At 40.8% G+C, this 25,103-nt stretch overlaps 1 protein-coding gene across 1 annotated transcript in view; it reads right to left on the reverse strand.

Moving 5' to 3' along the window:
• The window catches only part of ptprga (protein tyrosine phosphatase receptor type Ga), a 445,965-nt gene that overhangs the window by 98,696 nt on the left and 322,166 nt on the right, over positions 1-25,103 (reverse strand). Inside the window, exons 5-6 of the mRNA XM_022682776.2 lie at positions 22,377-22,472; positions 13,826-13,892 (exon numbers count right to left, since the gene is read on the reverse strand). Coding sequence (XP_022538497.1) covers positions 13,826-13,892; positions 22,377-22,472 — 163 coding nt within the window. The remainder of the gene's footprint in view (positions 1-13,825; positions 13,893-22,376; positions 22,473-25,103) is intronic.

Below are 25,103 nucleotides of genomic sequence, written 5' to 3' on the forward strand. Positions count from 1 at the left end.
GCTAACCACGCTAAGTGCTAGTTAGCTCTTTTTCGTTTCAGAGGTGAGTATATCGGACTTGATCCTGCTGCTAACCCTGGCTAGAACTGCTGGAGCAGCATTAGCACATTTTCTGCTAACCACGCTAAGTGCTATAAGCTCTTTTTCATTTCAGAGGTGAGTATATCAGACTTGAGCCTGCTCCAAACCCTGGCTATCACTGCTAGAGCTGCATAAGCGCATTACCTGCTAAAAACGCTAAGCACTAGTTTGCTCTTTCGCCGTTCAGAGGTGAGTATATCGGACTTGATCCTGCTAACCGTGGCTAGAACTGCTGGAGCACCATTAGCATTACCTGCTAACCATGCTAAGTGCTTGTCAGCTCTTTCACCGTTCAGAGGTGAGTATTGTTGGCCTGTAGCCTGCTCCTAACCCCGGCTAGCACTGCTGGAGCAGCAGTAGCATTAACCACTAACCATGTTAAGCACTAGTTAGCTCTTTTGCCATTCAGAGGTTAGTATTATCAGCTTGTAGTCTACACCTTACCCGGATAGCACTGCTATAGCAGCATTAGCATTACCTGCTAACCACGCTAAGCACTAGTTAGCTCCTTCTCCTTTCAGAGGTGAGTATATCAGACTGTAGCCTCCCCGTTTACTGTAATAAAACAAAAATGCTACGTGGGACGAACCACTAGCTAATATCGCCTTGGCTTGGCCAAGCGCTGCCTCAGTGGAAATCTGGAAATCTGAGCTCACTGTAAATAAACGGAAGTGCTTTACTCACTCAAATAAACAGTTTTCAGGAGATAAATCTGTGTAGATTAGCATTTAGCGCTCGTTTGATTTATATAATAGAAGAATAATGTACCTTATAATTCAGTGCACCTTATAGTGTGAAAATACGATGATATGTTTTCAAAAATATTCAGATAAAGATGGACATGGTCTGGGTTAATAGGTTAATTGACACTTTATATCACTCGCTCTGGGTGTTTCTGAGGGCGAGAATACGTCAGGACTGGCAGGAGATGGAGTTAGAGGGTGGGATGAGGGAGGAATGAGAGGGGGTGAAGGAGGAGGAATGTGTGATGGAGGGAGAGGAGTCATTGAGATGTATGGGTTGCAGGGTGTGTGTTTAAGTGGCTATGCTAACATGGCAGCGCTGTGTGCATAGTGTAGTCAGGGTTGAATGAATGGCAATCCCCAAAGGTTAGACTGGACATGAGGAATGAGCGAGTGTGTGTGTGTGTGTGTGAGAGAGAGAGAACAGAGACAGTGTGTGTGTGTGTGTGTGTGTGTGTGTGTGTAGGAGGGTAAGGATGTGGCTCAGTGGCATGGTAATGGATGAGACCGGAGTCTTTCACACACAAATGCACAACCACCCACACCCACACCGCCACAGGGCAAAATTCCCCAACCACAGAGCCGTCGCCAGCCCAGCAAGCCACCGGGTCCCTCCGCCATCCACCGCCGCTCCCATACCAGCCAATCAGACGCAGAAACACTGAGAGACGCTGGCAGAGCGACAAACACCCCAACGCCTGCGCTTTAACCCCTGCAGCGAGTGAACGCACCCCGCAAAATCAATTTCATTCTTCCGAGCTTTCGGAGCATAATGACAAATCACGTCAAACGGAGCTGCAATCGGAACCTCAGGCGCTGAATTAAAAAAAAAAAAAAAAAAGAGTCGCCTAACAACATGCTGCGGTGATTTGAATGAACGTAATCAATCAAACTTTTTTTTAATTATTTATTCTGGTTTGATTTAAATTATTTAAATATTCAGTATGTTCATTTAAAGACTCTGATGATGATTCAATTGATAAATTAATTTTATGGTGATCTAAAAAAGAAAAAATCGAAATAATTCATTGTTGGATTCATATAAATCAGCTCTATAGTGGTTAGAAAGAATCAAAAGTCACAGAAGCCCAATTAGCCCAGAAAGTGTGATTTTTTTTTTTTTTGGTGTGAAAACAGCTCCTAAATGCTCCACATGGATTCAACTGAACTGAGTCACATGAGCTCTGATTAACAGCAAATCAAAACATCACAATCACCACATGGAAGCCACCACTGGTGTCCTGATTCAAATGATTCCAACATTCATTTAGAATGTCAGATTGCAATTTGAAGGAATCATTTGCAATGATTCATGATGTTTTCGGGGAGTCAAATTAAGCAAACATTTGATTTGTGTTTTGTCTCGGGATTCAAGCTTATCCAAGCAATTCAGAATGTTCTAAAATAAAATAAAAAAATTAACAATTATCTGATTATTCATATGAGTACCTCATTTTATGGACTATAAGGCGCACTATCAATGAACTATATGGTCTATTTACATACATAAGGTGCACCGGATTATAAGGCGCATATTAAGCGACCATAGTAAGGAATAAGGGTGTCGACATGTCTAATTTAGCAATGTGAATCTACACAGATTTCTCTCCTGAAAACTGTTTATTTGGGTGAGTAAAGTGCCTCTGTTTATTTACAGTAAGCTTAGATGTCCTATATTGTCAACAGAGCGGTTAGCAGCAGCGCTACACTGTAGGAACACTGAGTGTTCCGGTATGCCAGCACGCTACCAGCTAGCGGTTCATCTCACATAGCTTGATTTAACACAGTAAACATGCAGACTACAGTCTGCCTCTGAACGGCGAAAGAGCTAAAGCTTCGGTTATCGGCTAATGCTAATACTGCTCCAGCCTTGGTGCTGGAGAAACTTCACTAAAACTCCTTTATAATTTTGGCTTTACTGCTCCTCATAACCTGACCGGGTTTTAAGCAAACACTCAATTTTTGTGGAAACTAAATTTGAATTTTAAGTGGGCCTTATAGTGCGACAAATATGGTAGTCTATGATTAAGCTATAGTAATTCAAATAATTCAATGATCTGAACAAATCAAATCCTAGAGAAAAGGTAAGTGTGGAAGGCTTGTTTAAGTGAGTCAAAAATAATTTATTTATTTCTCATTTCATGATTTAAACAAATCAGTTCAGAATGCTCTACAGTGAACTAAATGAATCAAAGAATCATTTGCTAATTCATGGTAATAGCCTGTGAATAACTGATGGTGAGTCAAATGATTCAAATAGCTGGACTTGATTCAGTTGCTATAAATGAACCAGTTACAGCTGTGGAAAAAATAAGAGACCACTTCAGTTTCTGAATCAATCTGATTTTGCTGTTTATATGTTTGAATAAAATGAACACTGTTATGGACAACATTTCTCCGAAATTTCAAATAAAAAATATAAAAATATTGTCATTTAGAGCATTTATTTGCAGAAAATGAGAAATAAAAAAAAAAGCTTTTAGACCTCAAATAATGTAAATAAAACAAGTTTATATTCATACAGTTTTAAGAGTTCAGAAATCAATATTTAGTGGAATAACCCTGTTTTTTAACCACAGTTTTTCATGCATCTTGGCATGTTCTCCTCCACCAGTCTTACACACTGCTTTTGGATAACTTAATGCTATTCACTCCTGCTGCAAAACTTCAAGCAGAGCTCTAACAGAGGAATCTGCAAGTGTTTAAGGCTTGGTGTTACTGGAGCACGAACATCGGTCTGAACCTGAGCTCAGATTAAAGTTTACAAGGCGTGAGAACAAAGGGATTCGCGCGTGCATTAAAGTTTTAGCCCAGATGCGGCCCCGCGGCCCCCCCCCCCCACACGTCCTGTTATGATTTGCATTGCTACAGATTGCACTTCACATAAACCTGCTCGGTTCACTCCTCTGAGTCTCCTAACATGAGCTTCTTCACACAGCTGATGTCCCTCAACACTCCTAATGTGTGCTTAAATATTAAGTAAGAGCATCTCGGGAACTTAAGGAATGATAAGTGAAACCGACAGCTGGGCAATGGGGGGCTGTAAGGGGGGGGGGGGGGGGGGGGTTGGGGTCAGGAGCTCCTGTGGTGCTCCAGCAAAACCTCAGAGCAACTCTGAACAAGAATCTACGTTACATCACATGTAGCTTCAGCTCTAGTGAATGGGTTTGTCCAAAGGTATTTCAGTACTGTATTTTTTTGCACTATAAAAGGCACTTAAAATCCTTTATATTTCCCTGAAATCTTCTACCAATCAGGTTGTAAGGAACAGTAAAGTCACTATGATGAAATACAGCATTATAAAGGATTTTCAATTCAATTCTACAGCACTTAGACTGGAGTAGTATTAGCATTAGCTGCTAACCACACTAAGCGCTAGCCCTGCTAATAACTCCAGCTAGCAGTGCTGGAGCAGTTTAAGCATTAGCTGCTAACCGTGCTAAGCGCTAGCTCTTTCGCTGTTTAGAGTTGAGTATATTGGACTGTATCTTGTATGTTTATCGTGCTAAAACAAGCTAATATATCCCTGGCTTACTGGAACATTCAGGGTTTTTTTAGTGTAGCACTATTGTGCAACACTAGCCGTTAGCTGCTAATGCTATTGTTGCTGCACCCAGCCTTAGTGACAATCTGGAAATCTAAGCTTACTGTAAATAAATGGAAGCACTTTACTCACCAAAAAAAAAAAAAAATCAGGAAAGAATTCTTTGCAGATTAACATCCAGTGCTAGTTTGACTTTAAAAGAAACTGTTTTTCTCAAGAATTACAGTTTTGTTGACTTATCTTAGCTTTACTTAACTTAGTTAACCTCCCACCCGATGACCACCCAGTGTCGAGACCTGCTAAATTAGAAGGAAAACATGGTGACACCCCTGTTCCTTACTAGTGTCACATAATGCACCTTATAATGGTAATGCTGTACCATCATTACAACCACTGTTCTCAAAAGACTTCTAGTCTTGTTGAAAAAAAAAATAAATGCATGAAAGTTCCTAAAAAAATTAAAGTTAGTTCATCTTAGTTGTGTAGTTGTATGCATTAATGCTGCCAAATCAGAATTGTACTGACACAACCCCATACCACAATAGACTTGTTGCTGATAACAGTCTGGATGGACCTTTTCTGGATCTTTGGTCAAGAGCACACTGCATCCGTTTCTCCAAAAAAAAAGAGCTGGAAGACTGATTTGACTGACTTCCACTGTGTGATGGTCCACCCCAGTGGTTGGCCCATTGTTCTGAGAATGTCAGCAGACCAATAACAGCTTATTTCTCGATCATATCCACATCCTTTCAGACCTACAGTGTTGAGTGGTCTTCTCACACTGGAAGAATGGACCCAAACACGTGTGGATTTGTTTAGATCTGAAGCAAGAGAGGAGCTTGAGGGACGGCTGCTTCTAGGAGATGAAAGGTATAAGTGCTATTGATCTAACAGTGGAGGTTCAGGCGGTCTAACAGGAATTGTAGAGAGTACAGATGTTTAAAAAAGATCTTGTTCTGCTGGAACATGGAGAACTTGGTCTAAGCTGATAGCTTTCTTAATACATCCAATACTTGATGTAAAAAAAAAAATATATATATATATATATATATATATTTATATCACAACAAAACTTAAAATTAACCCAAAAGAACAGCTTTGGAAAAAAATTAAGAGACCACAAGAGATCCAGTTTCTGAATCAGCTTCTTGAATTTTGTTATTTATAGGTATATGTTTGAGTATAATGAACACTGCTGTTTTATTCTATAACTTGTAGACAACATTTCTCCCAAAATATTGTCATTTACAGCATTTATTTGCAGAAAATTAGAAATGGCTATTAATAATAGAAATAAAAAAAACTCAAATAAATCAAATAAAACGTTCCTATTCATAAAGTTTGAAGATTTTAGAAATCAATATTTGGTGGAATAAGTTAAATGAGTTTTTAATCACAGTTTTCATGCATCTTGTCATGTTCTCCCCCACCAGTCTTACACACTGCTTTTGGATAACTTCATGCCTTTACTCCTGGTGCAAAAATTCAAGCAGGTCAGCTTGGTTTGATGGCTTGTGATCATCCATCTTCCTCTTGATTATATTCAAGAGGTTTTCAATTTGGTAAAATCAAGGAAAAACATCATCATTAGGTGGTCTCTTATTTTTTTTTCCAGAGCTGTATGTATCAGAGCCCTTTTAAAAGCTATGGAAAGTTGCTTACAGCTCTCTGTACTTCACGTTAACTCATATAGAACAATTTGGCCGGTATATATACATGGGACAACAGCTGAAAGGAATCAGAACAGAGGTGAGGCAATCTGATCTGTCAATCTGGTGCTGATTGGCTGGGACATGAGTCACATGAGTGAGAAGTGCATTCTGGGAATTGGAGTTTGTAAAGGTGGAAACGTCTGTAGAGGAATTGGAAGGCATGATACTAAGATGACCACTGTATAGTAGGACATGTGGTTTGACATGCTTGATTATGTATGCCAGGCTCAAACTCTGGCAATCTGATTGTATCTCATTGAAAGTGTGTGTGTGTGTGTGTGTGTGTGTGTGTGTTGTGTGTGTGTGTGTGTGTGTGTGGGTGTGTCTACACTGTTCTGATTTAAGATGATGAAATATGCATAACTGGAGACTGCATCTGTATGAGTCCATAGTTTTGCATGCCAACTAAATCAGTACCCCAGACTGGTTATGGAAGTGTGTATAAGTGTGTGTGTGTGTGTGTGTGTGTGTGTGTTGGTGTGTATGAAAGACAGCCCAGTCCGTGTTACCACGGACCCCCTGGCCAGATCTGTCTAGAATACAGACAGACCACACACACCCTCGCCCAACCCCCTATTCTAGCCTGCTGAGAATAACACACACACACACACACATGCACACACACACACACAAACCAACAAAGACTGTCAATCCCCCTACAGCCCCCCACTGTTCAGCACCAATGGGTGGGTGTACAGTGTGAAGTGTGCCAGTTCTCCTAAATGCTGAATAGAGGAAGCTACAGTAGAGTCTTCCTCAATCTTCATATTCCTCCTCCCCATCATCATCATCATCATCATCATCATCCTCATCATCATCCCACCCGTCTCCAGCACACTACTCCAACAGAACAATGCTCGTCCACCTACTGCTGCCATCACAAGAACTTGCCTTAACCTCCTAAGTCCCGGCGTCCACATTTGTGGACATCACATTTTGGGTTGTCTAGAGCACAACACAAAATTTTACTCTACAAGGGCCTGGCGTCCTCATATGAGGCCATTATACTGTCACCTAGTGGTGGCAGAACAGTTTAACACGTTACAGTTTCGATTTTTGTCCAGAAATTTAAATAAACAGTAAATTCAGTTAATAATTATGTTTTTTACTTTGAACAGGGTTCTTGCACCATTTTAAAAGTCAAACGTAATGCTTTTTAAGACCTTTTTAAGATCTCAATAAATATAAATTAAAACCCAAATATGTAGTCATAATTTCTTTAGTTCTCTCCCCGCTAACTTTACGCTCACATTACTACGTTAGCTGACTGGCCACTAAAGTTAGCTAGCTCTCCGATAAACTTAGTTCTATCCCTGGTAACGTTAGCTAGCTCTTTTAAGCTAGCTAAAGTTAGTATGTTAGCTAGCTTGCTGCTAACGTTAGTTTGCTTGCTGCTAACTTTAGTTCTATCCCTGGTAACGTTAGATAGCTCGCTTTAGCTAGCTAAAGTTAGTATGTTAGCTAGCTCGCTGCAAAAGTTAGTATGTTAGCTAGCTTGCCGCTAAAGTTAGTATGTTAGCTAGCTTGCTGCTAAAGTTAGTTATTGAATGTTAATGTTATTGAAATATAAACCTAAAGTCCTCATATGTGGACATACTTTTTCTCAGAAACTAAATCATGTAAAATGATAATTCTTTGTTTTTATGCTAACCAGGTGCCAATTAGCCCAAATAGCAAAGATAAATAAAAAATGCATGCTATGTATCCATCCATAAGTTCGGTTCTTTAGAGGTTAAACACCCCAACACTCCAACCCCTAATACAAAAACTGCAGGAACTGTTAGGAGCCTCTACAACCAGCTGTATTTTACGATAAGTGTTTATCAAAATTAACATCATCAACACTAATCCACCATCATTATTGCTGCATCCTGCAACCACCACCACTACCTCTGTCATCATCATCTATCATCATCATCATCATTGCTGTTACCATCCTCATCCATTACATCCAGTGTCAACAGGTTGTTACAACCATCATCATCATCTCCTCTTCTTTATATTAATAAAGTTCATATAGCACAGCAATGGACCACCAATTCCTTCCGGCATCATCTGGACAACAACTGCGGGAGTAATAACAGCAATCATCCTCATCATCATCCTCATCCTAACTTCCTTTATCCCCCCAAAATCGTATTTTCCCAGAAGCTCCACAAAAGCTAATAGCAGCGGCTAGTGCCAAGTGTTATTACTGCACTTCTACATTACAGCTCATCACTGATGAAAAAGAGAGAGAGCTCCAGAGAACTTTGCTGTAAGTCTAGTTCTCTCTCTCTCTCTCTCTCTCTCTCTCTCTCTATATATATATATATATATATATATATATAATATGAGACTAATTGGTACTTTTGGCAGTGTGGGCAGTGTGCCAAGTCCTGCTGGAAAATGAAATCCGCATCTCGATAAATAAAAAGATGTCAGCACACAGTGGACCAACACCAGCAGATGACATGTCTCTCCAAACCATCACTGATCATCAGTAAATTTTGCATTTCATTTGTAAATCAAGGGACCAGAGTCTGGAGGAAGAGTGGAGAGACACACAGTCCAAGCTGGAAGCTGCTTGAGGTCTAGTAGTTTCCATTGTTCGTTGATTGTTGATTTCGTTGACATTGTAGCGGTTAGCGGCTAATGACCACTGACAGCACTACACTGAGAAACTGAGAAACCCAGAGTGTTCTGGTAAGCCAGAGCGATATTAGCTAGCGGTTCGTCCCACAGAGCTTGTTTTAACACAGTAAACACCCAGACTACTGTCTGATATACTTGCCTCTGGACGGTGAAAGGGCTTAGTGGCTAATGTGGTTAGCAGCTAATGCTAATACTGCCCCAGCAATCCGGGGCTACACGTCGATAATACACACCTCTGAACAGCGAAAGAGATAGCGCTTAGTTTGGTTAGTGGGTAATGCTAATGCTGCTCCAGCAGTGCTAGCCAGGGTTAGCAGCAGGCTACGCTCCGATATACTCTCGATATTCTATATTTTAAATTTGCGTTTAAAAAACAATAATGCGTCGAGAGATAAAGGCAAGTGGGATCTCCTATTATTCTCCTATAATTCTCATGTATATAAGCTTCTGTTACTTGTTAGCTAGATTAGCTTTGTAGCACCAAAAAGCACGTGTCCCAGACTCAGTACTGCTCTGCAATTTAAACGGTGAAGGCTGGAAGGTGTGGGCGGGAACATGTGGCTTTGTGGACCAATCACAGAAGCTGCTGATGCTGCAACGCCAGGTTATGCTGTTGGCTACGACGTAGGGTACACATAGCATATGGCTAAGGTTTTTGAAAGAGAAGTTTAAACTGGCCTTTAGTGTGTACATGGTAGATCCAGTGAACACACACACACACACACACACTAATGGCCAGGCAGTGCAACACCACACACAGATGATGTTCTTTTCTACAAATCTGTACTTTCTCGCCCAGACCTCATGACTCATCATCATCCTCGCGTTAGTCAACCGTTTCAGCAGCTGCTGTAGGGGGCAATGGTTGGCGTCAGAATCTAAAAGCTTGCCCAGCTTCTTTTTTTCTCCTTTTTCTTCCCATCCACACACACTGCATAATAACAAGTGTGTACATTTAGCTCATATAAAGCCTTTAGCATGGAATACATCATGCTCCATTTGTAGCAGTGTGTGTTTTCTCTTGATCTGTTGGCCATATGTAGGCTACAGAGGTTGGACAATGAAACTGAAACACCTGGTTTTAGACCACAGTAATTTATTGTCCTGACGGACAGTTCTGGTGGAAACAGGAGAGTTGAGGTGCACATTGAATTCTGCCGTGATTTGATCAGCCGTGGTTTTAAGGTTTTTGGATACAATCTGGGTTAGCACTCAAACATCCCTTTCTGACAGCTTCCTCTTACAGCGTCCACAGTTAATCCTGTTGGATGTGGTCGGTCCTTCTTGGTGGTGTGCTGACATTACCCTGGATACCGTGGGTCTTGATGCATCACAAAGACTTGCTGTCTTGTTCACAGATGCGCCAGCAAGAACTCTGGTATGTCACAGTTTTTAGAATAAATATATTTTAGGCTTAGCAGGGATGGTCGTTCCAGCACACTGGTGCCATTAAACACAACATTTTATCCCTTCTCCACTCAGAAATGCTTCTGCTTTCTGTTTAAATTTGTTGTTGCAATCATTAATGACTACTCAAGCTTGTTGAATGACTAATAAACTTCACTGGCTTTAAACTCAACTGGCTGTTGAGTAAACCATGACAGCGAATCTGTTATCTGACAATCTCATAGGTCTACAGTGCCTTGCAAAAGTATTCGGCCCCCTTGAACTTTTTTTTAAACTTTTGCCACATTTCAGGCTTCAAACATAAAGATAGAAAAATGTATTTTTTTTTGAAGAATCAACAAGTGGGACACAATCATGAAGTGGAATAAAATGCAGCTCTTTCCACATATTCTCAATTGGACTTTGACTTGGCCATTCAAACACCTGGATACATTTATTTGTGAACTATTCCTTTGTAGATTTTGCTTTATATTTTGGATCATTGTCTTGTCGGAAGATACATTTCTGTCCCAGTCTCAGGTCTTTTGCAGACTCCAAAATGATCCTGTATTTGGCTCCATCCATCTTCCCAGCAATTTTAACCATCTTCCCTGTCCCTGCTGAAAAAAGCAGGCCCAAACCATGATGCTGCCACCACCATGTTTCACTTTGGGTTTGGTGTGTTCAGGGTGATGAGCAGTGTTACTTTTCAGCCACACAAAGAATTGTGTATTTAGGCCAGAAAGTTAAACTCTGGTCTGATATGACCACAGCACCTTCTTCCACCTTCATGCTTTCTGTACAAACAGCACTTCTTACGCCTTTCTTTCCACAGTGTCTTTCTTCTTGCCACTCTTCCATAAAGGCCAGATTTGTGGAGTGCACGGCTAATAGTTGTCCTGTCGACAGATTTTTTCCACCTTAGATCTCTGCAGTTCATCCAGAGTGATCATGGGCCTCTCGGCTGCATCTCTGATCAGTCTTCTCCTTGTTTGAGCCGAAAGTTTAGAGGGACCGCCGGGTCTTGTTAGATTTGCAGTGGTCTGATACTCCTTCCATTTCAATATGATCAGTTGCATTGTGCTCCTGGAGATGTTTAAAGCTTGGGAAATCTTTTTGAATCCAAATCCGGCTTCAAACTTCTCCACAACAACAGTATCTTGGACCTGCCTGGTGTGTTCCTTGGTCTTAATGATGCTCTCTGTGCTTTAAACAGAACTCTGAGACTATCACAGAGCAGGTGCATTTATACGGAGACTTGATTACACACAGGTGGATTCTATTTATCATCATCAGTCATTTAGATCAACACTGGATCATTCAGAGATCCTCACTGAACTTCTGGCGTGAGTTTGCTGCACTGAAACTTCACGATTGTCTCCCACTTGTTGTTGATTCTTCACAAAAACAATTACAATTTCATATCTTTATGTTTTAAGCCTGAAATGTGGCAAACGATTGAAAAGTTCAAGGGGGCGAATACTTTGGCAAGGCACTGTATAATGAACAAACCATTATTTGCTTATGTAATGACAATAGTTTTTTTAAAACATCGTTTTTTTATAGACTATTTTAACATCCAGCCATGTTCTGGCTTTCTCTGTCTGACAGAAGAAGACCTGACCACATGATGACTAAGTAAGTATTTTGCCCTCTTGTTCACATTATGAAGGAACAAGGCCAAATTGAACTCCATATGCTGGTCAAGCTGAAGATCAGAGCACCAAGCCCTCAGCCTCCTACTCAGATCCCGCCTCTACAGAGCCATTTCCCAAAATGAACCGTGTCATTTGGAAATGTCAGGGAATGCAAATGGCATTTACATTTACGGCATTTGGCAGACACTCTTATCCAGGGCGACTTATGTAAGAGCTTTGTTGTCTGCTTGGGTAAACTTGCTTATCCTGGTGCGGATGGGCCAGACTTTCAGGATAGCGTGAAGAGTTGAGGCGCTGCCAGGAGCGGGAGCCGCTTCTGATGCATAAATACATGACTCTACGTCTTTTTGTAAAATCTGACACCGCTCTCCAGCACTGACACCAGGAAACGCTGTAGCTCTACACTCCAGCGCTACCGCTGATTTATTTTCCAAACATCTCCGCCTGCACCAGCCGAACAAACTGAGTAAACTGAGGAGAATGCTGCATTAGCAATCACTAGCATACGCTTCCAGGCATGCTGTGCTGGAGCATCATAGCCTTCTGAGTTTCTGAGAAAACTATAAAATACAAAATATAAAATACTGTCCTTTCTGTAAATATATGAAATATTTTACACTTTTCCAAGTATCAGTGTAGACTAACTGATTTAGATCAGAAATCAGAGCTGAATAAACTCTAATTGCTGATTGATGACTTCATTAATGAATGATTATTGACTTTGTTGCACAATTATTAACAAACTGTTTGCTCTGCAGATTGATGATCAGTGAAGAGTCATGGTCTTTGTTGGGTTTAGTGATTTTCCTTCTTTTTGAAATCATCAAAACAAGTCCTCTCTGTAAATATATGAAATATTTCATACTTTTCTTAGTTTCAGTGTAGACCAACTGATTTAGATCAGAAATCAGAGTAATACAGTGAATAAATTATATTGCAGATTGATGACTTCATTAATTAATGACTTATTGACTTTGTTAAGTAATCATTGATAAATACGTTCTTGACGCATCATTGCCCATCTAATCAACACTAGTGACTAATTAATAATGAGTAATCATGTTCAGTGACTAATTAGTTCCAATTAACTCATTTTTGAGAATCAACCGCAATAATTAATCATTACTAACCAATTGATTTGGGTAGCCGATCAACAACACAATCTACTCTTTTGCCAAATCATAGCCAATTAAATCAACTTTGTTGACAAAGCAGAAAATACTGACAGCGAATACACTGTGTGTACTAATCCATGATTATATATTTTTTTCTTCAAACTTTTTCCATTTTTTTCTACCAATGTAACTATGCCGCCTCCGATACATATGAAGTCAGCCACCACCTCAATGATGTATCATTGCTGAGCAGCATCACAGAGCACTCGGAGGAAAGCGCAGCGACTCCGTTCTTATACATCAGCTCACAGACGCAGCCTTGTGCTGATCAACATCACCTTTAAATGATGAGGGGAAAGAGCGCTATCCACCCACCTAGAAAGAGAGCAAGGCCAATCATGCTCTCTCAGGGCTCCGGCAGCTGATGGCAAGCTGCATGACTGGGATTCGAACCAGCGATCTTACCAATCATAGTGGCAGTGCTTTAGACCACTAGACCACTCGGTGGTGCCAAGCCATGATGACTCTAATTGACTCTGGTGATTAAACATCGGCACCTAATCAACTTTGTTCATCAATATCATCAACTAATTATTAAGTCTCTTTGTTGACCTACCTTATCAACTAAACTAATCCTTCTTGACTTATCTTTGACAACTAATATTTAACGCTTAATTGATTTTGTTGACTAATTTCTGACAACTAATCGACATGAAATATATTATATTATTGATGATTAACTGGGTTTAGTGATTATCAATGATTCACTAATTGACCAATTGACTTTGTTGTCTAATCATTAACATATCATTTGCACTGCAGACTGATGGTTAATGATTAGTCGTGGTTTTTGTTGAGTTTAGGGATTTTCCTTTTTTCTGGAATCATCAAACCAACAGTTTATTAATAACACTGGAATCAAACCATTCACTACTGGATTTGGTGAACTCACCATGATGCACGACTCCTCTTAACCCATGGATTATTGGGTCGACTGCTGGATTGTCCTTCTGCCCAACCTGAGAGAGAGAGAGAGAGAGAGAGAGAGAGAGAGCAAGTGAGAGAGAGAGAGAGAGAGAAAGAGAGAGAGATGAATAAATGCTCTGTGAATATAAGGAAACAGCATTTTCATTCAGTGTGTGTGTGTGTGTGTGTGTGTGTGGGGGGTCGTGTGAGTGCACAGGATACACTCTTTGGAATAAAGAGAAAGGATGCCACTGCTTCCAAGAAATTCATAACGCGAGAATTAGAGAAAGAGAGGGAGAGAGAGACAGAACAAACAGATTTGATTGCGTTTGGTCTGCCTGATGTGCCTCAGTGACGTCAATGCTACTGCTGATGTCATAGCTGCTAAATGATGAGAGGAATTGTTCCTACACACACACACACACAAACACACATATATAGATACGTTTATATACAAAATGTTTTACATGCAGAAAATACAGCTCTGAAAAAAATACAGAGGCCACTTCAGTTTCTGAATCAGTTCCTCTGATTTTGCTATTTATAGGTTTATGTTTGAGTAAAATGAACATTGTTGTTTTATTCTATAAACCACAGACAACATTTCTCCCAAATTCCAAATAAAATATTGTCATTTACAGCATTTATTTGCAGAAAATGAGAAATGTCTGAAATAACAGTAAAGATGCAGAACTTTCAGTTTCAAGTTCATATTCATAAAGTTTTAAGAAATCAGATAATCAATATTTGGTTTTCATGCATTTTGGCATGTTCTCCTCCACCAGTCTTACACACTGCTTTTACGCCCTCCTGTGGTGAGAACACACCTGTGATTATTTACATATCTGCCTGAGACATAAGTGCGTGGCCCGTTTTGCAGGAATTCTGTGTGTTTTAACAGACAAACAAACAAATAAATGAATAAATAAATAAATAGGTGAGTGCTTTTAAATATTTCCCCCACAGACTGGAAACAGGAGACATGACTTGACAGAGAGGACCCCTGGGTCAAGCCTATTGTTGAAAGTGTGTGTGTGTGGAAGTGTGTGTGTGTGTGTGTCTCTGTGTGTCTCTGTGTGTGTGTACTTCCATAGTTCCAAAGAGGAAGCCAGAAGCATCGGAGGCAGATCTAACTGCTGCTCCCTGGAGGAATGAGTGGAAAAGGTTTCACACTCGTCCACTGGCCTACTGCCATTTCTCTCTCTCTCTCTCTCTCTCTCTCTATTTCTGTCTATCCATCCATCCATCTCTCTCTCTCTCTCTCTCTCTCTCTCTCTCTCTTTCTCTTCCCCTCCCACACTTTCTCCCTCTGCCTCTCTTTCTCTCCCGGAGCTCTAAATCCTTCAGCTTGGTTGCTCCTGCTGCTGTTGATAGAGAATTCCGGAAGGGACTTGGAGGGGGGAAGGGACTGAAGCAAATCCTAACATGCGTAAAGAGCCTGCATTACGGAAAAACGAATTTCCCAAATTTAGGAAAATAAAAGGAGTGCCACATATATATTATAACAGTCCTAGTGTATCATTTACTATCCTGTCAAGTCTATTTATAAATTAAAGAGTCAATACTTTTATATAGAGCCTACGTTTTATACTGAAGTTATATAGAGTGTTGTTACTGCTTTAGAAATCATCATACAGATTTAATAAACACATGTTGTAACACTACTGTTATTATACCGACTCGGTTCTGATACATCAGCTCACAGACGCCTTATGCTGATCGACATCACCCAAGGAGTGATGAGGGGAAAGAGCACCATCTACTGTTCCCACCCAGAGAGAGCAAGGTAAAAGTGAAATTGCCAGTGTGCTCCTGGCAAGGCAATGCGAATTATCGAATTTCGGGCTAATCCTGATATTGGATGGATTGGATGAAACATTTCCAATTAATTTTTTTTTACATTCCTTGATACACAGTGTCACATGCGCTCTGGAAGTAATGTTATAGAAAGAAATATTTTACCACCACATTCAGTGGACAGTGCAGATGGTGGTAATGATGGTGACTGGTGGCTTCTGGCAAGATCTGTCCATGTGAACAGAAAAGCAGTCTCAGAAATCAGAAATCACATCCACTTCCAATAAAAGAAGAAGTACAAGAAGATGTAACATAGGGTCAAACAGCATTCCTTAGCATCCTTGGGACATGTCAAAAGTCGTGGGACACAATACGAAGCATGTCAGTCTTATATAGAATACAGTAAACACTGCTTTAATGCTAAAATAGGTCTTTTTCTCTTTATCTCTTTATGTTGCAGTTATCTCCCCAATTCACATCCTTAATTTCTACCAAGTGGGTCAGGGCACCTTTATTCCGCAAACAAACAAGCTCATCTCTCCGAAGCCAAAGCTCATCTTACTGATATCAATGATAACTGCTTCTGCTAAAGTCAGAGGCCATCTTCTGCCCACGCACACACCTGCGATCTTCTTACCGACAAGATAACATACATTAAAACACTATTTTTATCAAGGGCTTCTCAAAGCCCTTTCACTTCCAGGACCTTGCAAGGCTTTATCTCTTGGATTAAAAAATAACACGAACAGTCAAGATTCAGGAAACGAGCCGGAAATATTACTCAAATATTACAGTCTCTACAGTTCTAGCAGAGAGAGAACTGAAACCCCTTACAGGAAAGTGACGCTTCATTGAGAATAATGACTTCACATCAGTGCCAATCAAAGCAAATACAATTAATTACAACCAACACAATCAATCTGCAGCTGCGATCGTCCTCAGCCATGTGGAGTAGGCCACAGAGGGAGTGATCGAATGCGGATCGGGAGCGGAACGTTTCGGTTTGAGACGAGGCCGGCACATGAGTGAAAGTCAATGCATGTGGCAGAAACCCAAACCCGAACTGAGCGAATTTAAATATTATAGCAATCTGCAATTCTGATAAAATATGATACTCTGACTTGATCATGAAGTGTTACCTCAAGGGACAGCTTGAGGCGCCAAGCTGACGTAAAAATGATTAGTTCACTTCCAGCTTAAGTTATTTCTAATATGAAGTGCCAGATGAATGGAATATTCCAATTTCAGAGTTCCTGCATTGGGTGGTAATGATCATGACCGGCAGCATCTGGCTAGAATTGTCCATGCGACCATACAACTGTCTCTGGCAGAAATCCCATTCTCACTCATACATCCACATGTACAGGGCCTCACACATACTTTAGCTTCCATAGAACATGGCACAGTACAGTAAAGACAGTAGTTAAGGCAATGTCATATTCAAGTGAGAGGCAAGTGGGACCGTAAGCACAGCAGCTGAAAGTAGGGTGTCAGCTTCCATCAGATCTGGACAGATGAAGAGAGGCAGAGACTGTAAACAAAGCCAGCTAATGCAAGGCCGAGGTGAGTGGGCAATCTGTGCTGAATAATCTGTGCTATTAGATAATCGATGACAAATGAGAAGAGAAGACTCACAGAGGCAGATGGATCATGATAAAAACAATATGACCCTTGCAGGCATGCATTTCTTACGTACAATTTCAAAATGTACAAAAAAACTAACAAAATTGCAAAAATCTGTCCTACTACCATACACTGCCCTAAATTCCCCTTCACTACCCTACATTTCCCTTAAATTCCCCTTCACTACCCTACACTCCCCCTATTCTACCCTATACTACCCTAACAAATCCCCTTCACTATCCTTCGCTACCCTATACTCCCCCCTTCCACCCTGTACTACCCTAAAAATTCCCCTTCACTATCCTTCGCTACCCTATACTCCCCCATTCCACCCTGTACTACCCTAAAAATTCCCCTTCACTACCCTACACTCCACTGTACTTCCCCTATTCCACCCTATACTACCCTAAACAATCCCCTTCACTACCCTACACTCCACTGTACTTCCCCTATTCCACCCTATACTACCCTAAAAAAATCCCCTTCACTACCCTACACTCCACTATACTTCCCCTATTCCACCCTATACTACCCTAAAAAAACCTTCACTACCCTACACTACCCTATACTTCCCCTATTCCACCCTATACTACCCTAAAAAAAACCTTCACTACCCTACACTCCCATATACTTCCCCTATTCCACCCTATACTACCCTAAAAAAATCCCCTTCACTACCCTAAACTCCACTATACTTCCCCTATTCCACCCTATACTACCCTAAAAAAACCTTCACTACCCTACACTACCCTATACTTCCCCTATTCCACCCTATACTACCCTAAAAAATCCCCTTCACTACCTTAAACTCCACTATAGTTCCCCTATTCCACCCTATACTACCCTAAACAATCCCCTTCACTACCCTACACTCCCCTATACTTCCCCTATTCCACCCTATACTACCTTAAAAAAAAACCTTCACTACCCTATACTTCCCCTATTCCACCCTATACTACCCTAAAAAAAACCTTCACTACCCTACACTCCACTATACTTCCCCTATTCCACCCTATACTACCCTAAACAATCCCCTTCACTACCCTAAACTCCACTATACTTCCCCTATTCCACCCTATACTACCCTGAACAATCCCCTTCACTACCCTACACTCACCCTATTCCACCCTATACTACCCTAAAAAAAGTTCCCTTCACTACCCTACACTCCCCTATACTTCCCCTATTTTACCCAATACTACACTAAGAAAAATCCCCTTCACTACCCTACACTCCCCTATACTTCCCCTATTCTACCCTATACTACCCTAACAATTCCCCTTCACTACCCTACACTCCCCTATACTTCCCCTATTCCACCCTATACTACCCTAAAAAAGTTCCCTTCACTACCCTACACTCCCCTATACTTCCCCTATTTTACCCAATACTATACTAAAACAATTCCCCTTCACTACCCTACACTCCCCTATACTTCCCCTATTCCACCCTATACTACCCTAACAATTCCCCTTCACTACCCTACACTCCCCTATACTTCCCCTATTTTACCCTATACTACCCTAAAAAAAAATTCCCTTCACTACCCTACACTCCCATATACTTCCCCTATTCTACCCTATACTTCTCTACTCAATACTGCCCATTTTACCCTACACTCCCTATTCTACCCTAAACTCCCCAATACTCCTTATTTTACCATATACTTCGCTACTCAATACTGCCTATTCTACCCTACACTCCCTATTCTACCCTACACTCCATATTCTACCCTATATTCCCCTACACTGCCTAATGTACCCTATGCTACCCTACACTCCCTATACTATTCTATATTCCCCTACACTCCCTATCCTCCCCTACACTTCCTATTCTACTTTATACTACTCTACACCTATTGTACCCTATACTCCTCTACACTCGCTATTTTACCCTACATTCCCCTACACTCCCTATTTTACCCTATATTTCCCTACACTCCCTATACTACCCTACACTCCCTATTTTACCCTACACTCCATATTCTACCCTATACTAATCTCTTCTACCCTATATTCCCCTACTCTCCCTATACTACCCTACACTCTCTATATTCCCCTACACTCCCTATTCTACAATATACTTCCTATTCTACCCTATATTCCCCTACACTCTCTATACCACCCCATATATCAACCTACACTCCCTATTCTACCATACACTCCCTATACTCCCCTACACTCCCTATACTACCCTACACTGCCTAATCTACCCTATGCTACCCTACACTCCCTATACTCCCAAACACTGCCTATCTACCCTATGCTTCCCTACACTCCCTATACTATTCTATATTCCCCTACACTCCCTATACTCCCCTACCTTTCCTATTCTATTTTATACTACTCTACACTCCCTATTGTACCCTATACTACACTATACTCCCTATTCTACCATATACTACACTATACTCACTACACTCCCTATTTTACACTAAATTCCATTAAACTCCCTATTCTACCCTACACTCCCTATACTAATCTATTCTACCCTATATTCCCCTACTCTCCCTATACTAATCTATTCTACCCTATATTCCCCTACTCTCCATATACTACCCTATTCTACCCTACACTCCCTATACTAATCTAATCTACCCTATATTCCCCTACTCTCCCTATTCTACCCTACACTCCCTATATCCCCCTACACTCCCTATATTCCCCTACACTCCCTATACTACCCTACACTCCCTATACTACCCTATTCTACCCTACACTCCCTATATTCCCCTACACTCCCTATACTACCCTACACTCCCTATTCTACAATATACTTCATATTTTACCCTATATTCCCCTATACTCCCTATACTAAACTTTTTCTAAATGTTTGGAAGGATAGCAGACTACTAAACAAAACACGTAAACAACAAGTAAACTGACCGGAGAGTGAAAGAGAAAAGAGACACTGGTTAACTTTGAGAAAACCAGAAGAAGAAGAAGAGGGTATTGTGCTGGAATTCATGAAGTCGTTTGGCGTATCGATTGCTCTTCTGTTGTGTTCTTGAAGCTGAGACGTTAAAAGCCACAAACAAATCCACTGGTAAGGTTCTGGCGGGCTGAACAAATCGACTGGTGATGTGCAGCACAAGAAAAGAAAAGTGGAGAGAAAGAGAAAGAGAAAACTGTTGGGAGAGTAATTGCATGTGAGTGTGTTTATATGGAAGCGTCTGGGGAGCAGATCCGTGAGTTAGTTGGACAGAGATGGCCCATCCATCAGCAGGTGCTATCACTATTCACCTGCTTCTATAGTAGTTGGCCTTGAAAACCAATAACAGAGAAATCTCGCCATTGATTCTGCAAGAATTCTTTCAAATACACACACACACACACACTTACTCGTGTATACTTGGGTGCTTGGGTTATAGTGTGGTGAATAATGTTTCCTGGGTGTTTTTACAGCTGAAAGTTCAGTCTAGAGTCTAAGACAAGTTTGATGTGTCTGTTACATTGTATACTGTACATTTAGTCCAGCAGTTTAGTGAGCAGAGTAAATAACTTTACTACATCTTATTGTCATGATCTATGTGGGCCTGCATTTCCTTATACTGTACATTGATTAGTTTGTAGAAGGGTGCGTTGCAAATTTTGAGATTTGCCTGTTATGCTGAATTCTGCCTCCCTGACAGACTCTGCCTCCCTTTCATTGCACAAGAATCAAGCAGCAGAAAGAGCATAACAGGTTTTTCTAACATTTCCTATAGTTTTTATAACGGCGCTGGATTAAAAGGCTCACTATCAATGAACGTCTATTTTTGGGTCAATTTTTTGGTCTATTTTCATACATAAGGAGCGCGTTATGTGACACTAGTAAGGAACAGGGGTGTCAGAATGTTTTCCTTCTAATTCAGCTTAGCTAAGTAAACAAAACTGTATTCTTAAAAAAATTAAGAGCACTGGATGTTAATCTACACAGATTTCTCTCTTGGGTGAGTAAAGCCCTTTTGTTTATTTACAGTAAGCTTAGATTTCCAGATTTCCACTAAGGCTGCTACTAAAGGTGCAGCGGCTTTAGCATTAGTGGTTAACCGCTAGTAAATGCCGCTTGACAGCGCTAAACTGAGGAACCCTGAGTGTTCCGGTAAGCCAGGACAATATTAGCTAGAGGTTCGTCCCACGTAGCTTGTTTTCACATAGTAAACTCGCAGGCTACAGTCCGATATACTCGTCTTTGAACAGCAAAAAAAGCTAGCACTTAGCATGGTTGGCAGCCAATGCTAATGCTGCTCCAGCAGTGCTAGCCAAGGTTAGCAGCAGGAAACTCCTGTATAATAAAATTCATACATACGGCACACCGGATTATAAGACGCATTATCGATGTTTGGGAAAATTAAAGCATTTTAAGTGCACCTTATAGTCTGAAAAATACAGTAAGAGTTAATCTACAGTTACAGTAGATACAGTAGATGCACGAATAAAAAGCATAATATTTAAATCGTTTTTCATATATATCTTAAGTGGGATTTTATTTTATTTTTTTTGCTCATTTCTCATTATGATGACTTTTTTTTTTTTTCCCAGAAAATTGCATTATGGGATGCCCCCCCCTCAAGCCCCCCCCCCCCCCCCCCCCCACTCACAGGAATCAGTCTTTTTGGGTACATTGATAAGCCTCTCTCACTGTCCTTTTTTAGGGGGTGTCTAATGGCACTGTTGAATTCTTTCTATTCTTTCAGGTTAGTACAGTCAGGATGCACTGAGAGTGTCAAAGGTTGATCGCGCACGCACACACACACACACACACACACACACACACACCCACACACACACACTAACAGTAGGTTTTTTTGAAGTGTGAGAGCTTATTATTGCTCTCTGTAGTAGAGTAGCTCTAAGTGTGTCTCCTTTGTGATTATAGTGACAAGGACAAAGACACAAAGAGGCAGTGCAGTGTGTGTGTGTGTGTGTGTGTGTGTAAGAGTGAGTTTATTTGTGCTTGTGGAGAGGTTAATGACACAAACAGTGACACCTAATGAAGTTTTGATCCTGCCTGCGAACAATGACAAAACCAATCTATCACCTCTCCCACACACACACACACACACACACACACACACACTACACACTACAAAGGGAGAATCAGAATCAAAGCAGGCATAAGAAAGGAGCTCTTACCTGAAAGAAGACTGCCATGGCGGCGATTACTCGCTTCTCCCTGATGGCTGCGTTAAGGCTGTCAAAATCATCTGAGTTATACATGTAGATCTGCATCTGTAGGAGAGAGAGAGAGAAAAAAAGAGAGAGAGAGAGAGAGAGAGAGAGAAAGAGAGAGAGAGATTAGCTCAATGCATACAAACTATACAAATTATATTAATTTTAATTAAAGCATTAATGCATGCTATTAATTTGCAAGTTCAACCACAACTTCTGCTGTAATCTGCCCCGCCCCCTGGCCCCCGCCCAATGAGTGGTTTTCGGTCCAGTCCTAAATGAACTGTGGATTGCGGAGGGTGTGATCTGGTCTTGATTCGACTCAGCTATCAAATATACTCCTTTTTAACTAAGCTAAACTGCTGATAAGCCGCAGTTTAATCTGATACATAAGTCAGACAATATACTGCTATGAACAAACGCTGTCTCTGCTGCTCCATGCTGTTTACACACTGATCGCGGTATGTGCTGCGTTCACTGTTCACAGACACGCATCTCCATTTACTACACGGACAGCTGCACAGCACATCCCACTGAAAACACTACACTGTTTTTGAAAGTGCAGCGCCAAATTAAATCTAACAGCTAAGTAATTAAAATTCATAGTATCAGATGTTTTCATTAAAGTGCTCTTAAAGGGACAGTGTACACATTACAAAATAATTGTTGTTACATACTGTATTTCCCCCAGGCCATTTAAATGGTCATCCCCCCATTTCAAGCATGTGTGCAATACCTTGTGCAATACACTTCCTGAGATTTGTTTTATAATTAGCAAATTAAGTTGTAATTCAGGAATCATCACAACCAAGCTGAGAGGTTTACAAACAAAAAGTAAAAAAAAAAAGAAAAAAAGAATTGGGGTTCCTCTATACAATTTCTCATGCATTCTTTATTTGCAGAATAAACAACGAACAAGCAGTCGTTCCATTTAATTTTGTACATGTAGTGCGTTTTGTAGTGTGCTTTAAACCAGAACATCTAAGTGTTTGCATAATTAGATGGTACTTAATAAATAATACGTAGTTACTAAATACTTTATAGGCACTTTATAAGCAGGTGTTGAATAATTACTTATTGAGTGAATAGCATTAATTGAATTATTAGTAGACACTGATTTATGAAAAGGAGACTGATCAATTTTTACTTAATGTAATGTTTAATAAATATAATTAATAAATAATAATAATTCATACTTACTGAATACTAACTATGCACTACATTAGTTGGTAATTAATGTTTCTTAGATAAGGAATAATAATACTAATTAAACAATTATTACTTACTGAATAATTAGTAATCAATTGATAATTACAGTAGTAGCTACTGAGTATTTCCTTGATACACAATAATTGGTAATATTAATATAGAACTAGTTCTTTATGGATAATTAATAGATGCTGAGTATTAAATAAGCGAGCCATTGGTACCATGCAGTATTGCCACCCTTACATGACTTAGTAGTAATTATGGAAATGTTTTCATCAGGCCTTATTACACATTATTTACAGCATTATTGTTTTTATTCTGTTCTTTTTTATGATCAGAAGTTCTAATGGGGATCAATAAAGAAGTCCATTGACATCAGAAACACAATCACAACGCCCCCTGCTGGGTACAGTAGAATTCCAAACCAGAAAAGGCCTGCCTGATATCAAAACACGGGCATCGAGGTCTGGTAATGTGGTGCTTTGGCTTCCATCAGCACTGAAACCCCACCAATTCTGTTCACATCTCCAGGCTTATTGCTCCGTTATTCACTTTAAGGCCTATTATGCAGTTCTGGCAGTGTAAGGTATGCAGTTCCAGGACTGAGGTGAGGGCCTGCCAACGTCTCCTCAGAGTTTAAGGAGCTCAATTCCGTCTCTGCAGCAGTCCAAGTTACACTCTATTAACCTTATGTGTCTAATGGTGCGACCAAGTTAAAGATATAGGTCTGGCTGTGTTAAGAGTTTGCGCCCAAGGCTTGGGTGTCCGTGCTGATGGGATATCTGGCAGCCGATCAGAGCCGATAAAATCCTCGAGAAACTCCGGACTCCCCGCTTCATCCAAATTGGCAGCAGCAGCAGCACGTTAATGTCTCTTGTCAATGAAGCACTCGGAATAGGGGGGAAAAAAAAAGCCTTCCTGAAAAAATCAACACGCTGGCAGATAGGGATCGGCACTGCGGCCTTAGAAAGCAGGGATTTCACAAAGACGACAGCGAGACAGCGGCTCAGACAGGCACTCTCCGAGAGAGAGCGCGCGAGAGAGAGAGAAAGAGAGAGCAAGAAAATGAGAAAGAGAGAGAGAGAGAGATAGAGAATAGTAAAGGCAGGCTGTCAGCTAAGTACAGGTGAGTGGAAGAGAAGAGGATGCTGGGAGGCTCTGGAGGCACTTCGGAAGCTGCCGCTCCAGCAGAAGGCAACAAGCTGAGGTTGATTTTGATGCAAAAGGATTTTTTTTTCTGAATCCAGCTTTTCCCTGTAAGGTCGTCCTGGTCACTCGCTATGACATCACCGGTCCCTTCTTCATCTTCATCTCCCGTCACGAAGCGCCCAATGGTGCGACCAATCAGAACGGCTCCATCAGTCAGTTGTCATGGCGATGTTACGTGTGGAGCCATTACTGGCATGCTCATTCACTCGCTTGCTCACTCACTCACTCACTCACTCACTCAATCTCGCACATGCACTCACACAAACACACACA

This window comes from Astyanax mexicanus, chromosome 24 (genome assembly GCF_023375975.1).
Source record: "Astyanax mexicanus isolate ESR-SI-001 chromosome 24, AstMex3_surface, whole genome shotgun sequence".
Classification (NCBI taxonomy): domain Eukaryota; kingdom Metazoa; phylum Chordata; class Actinopteri; order Characiformes; family Acestrorhamphidae; genus Astyanax; species Astyanax mexicanus.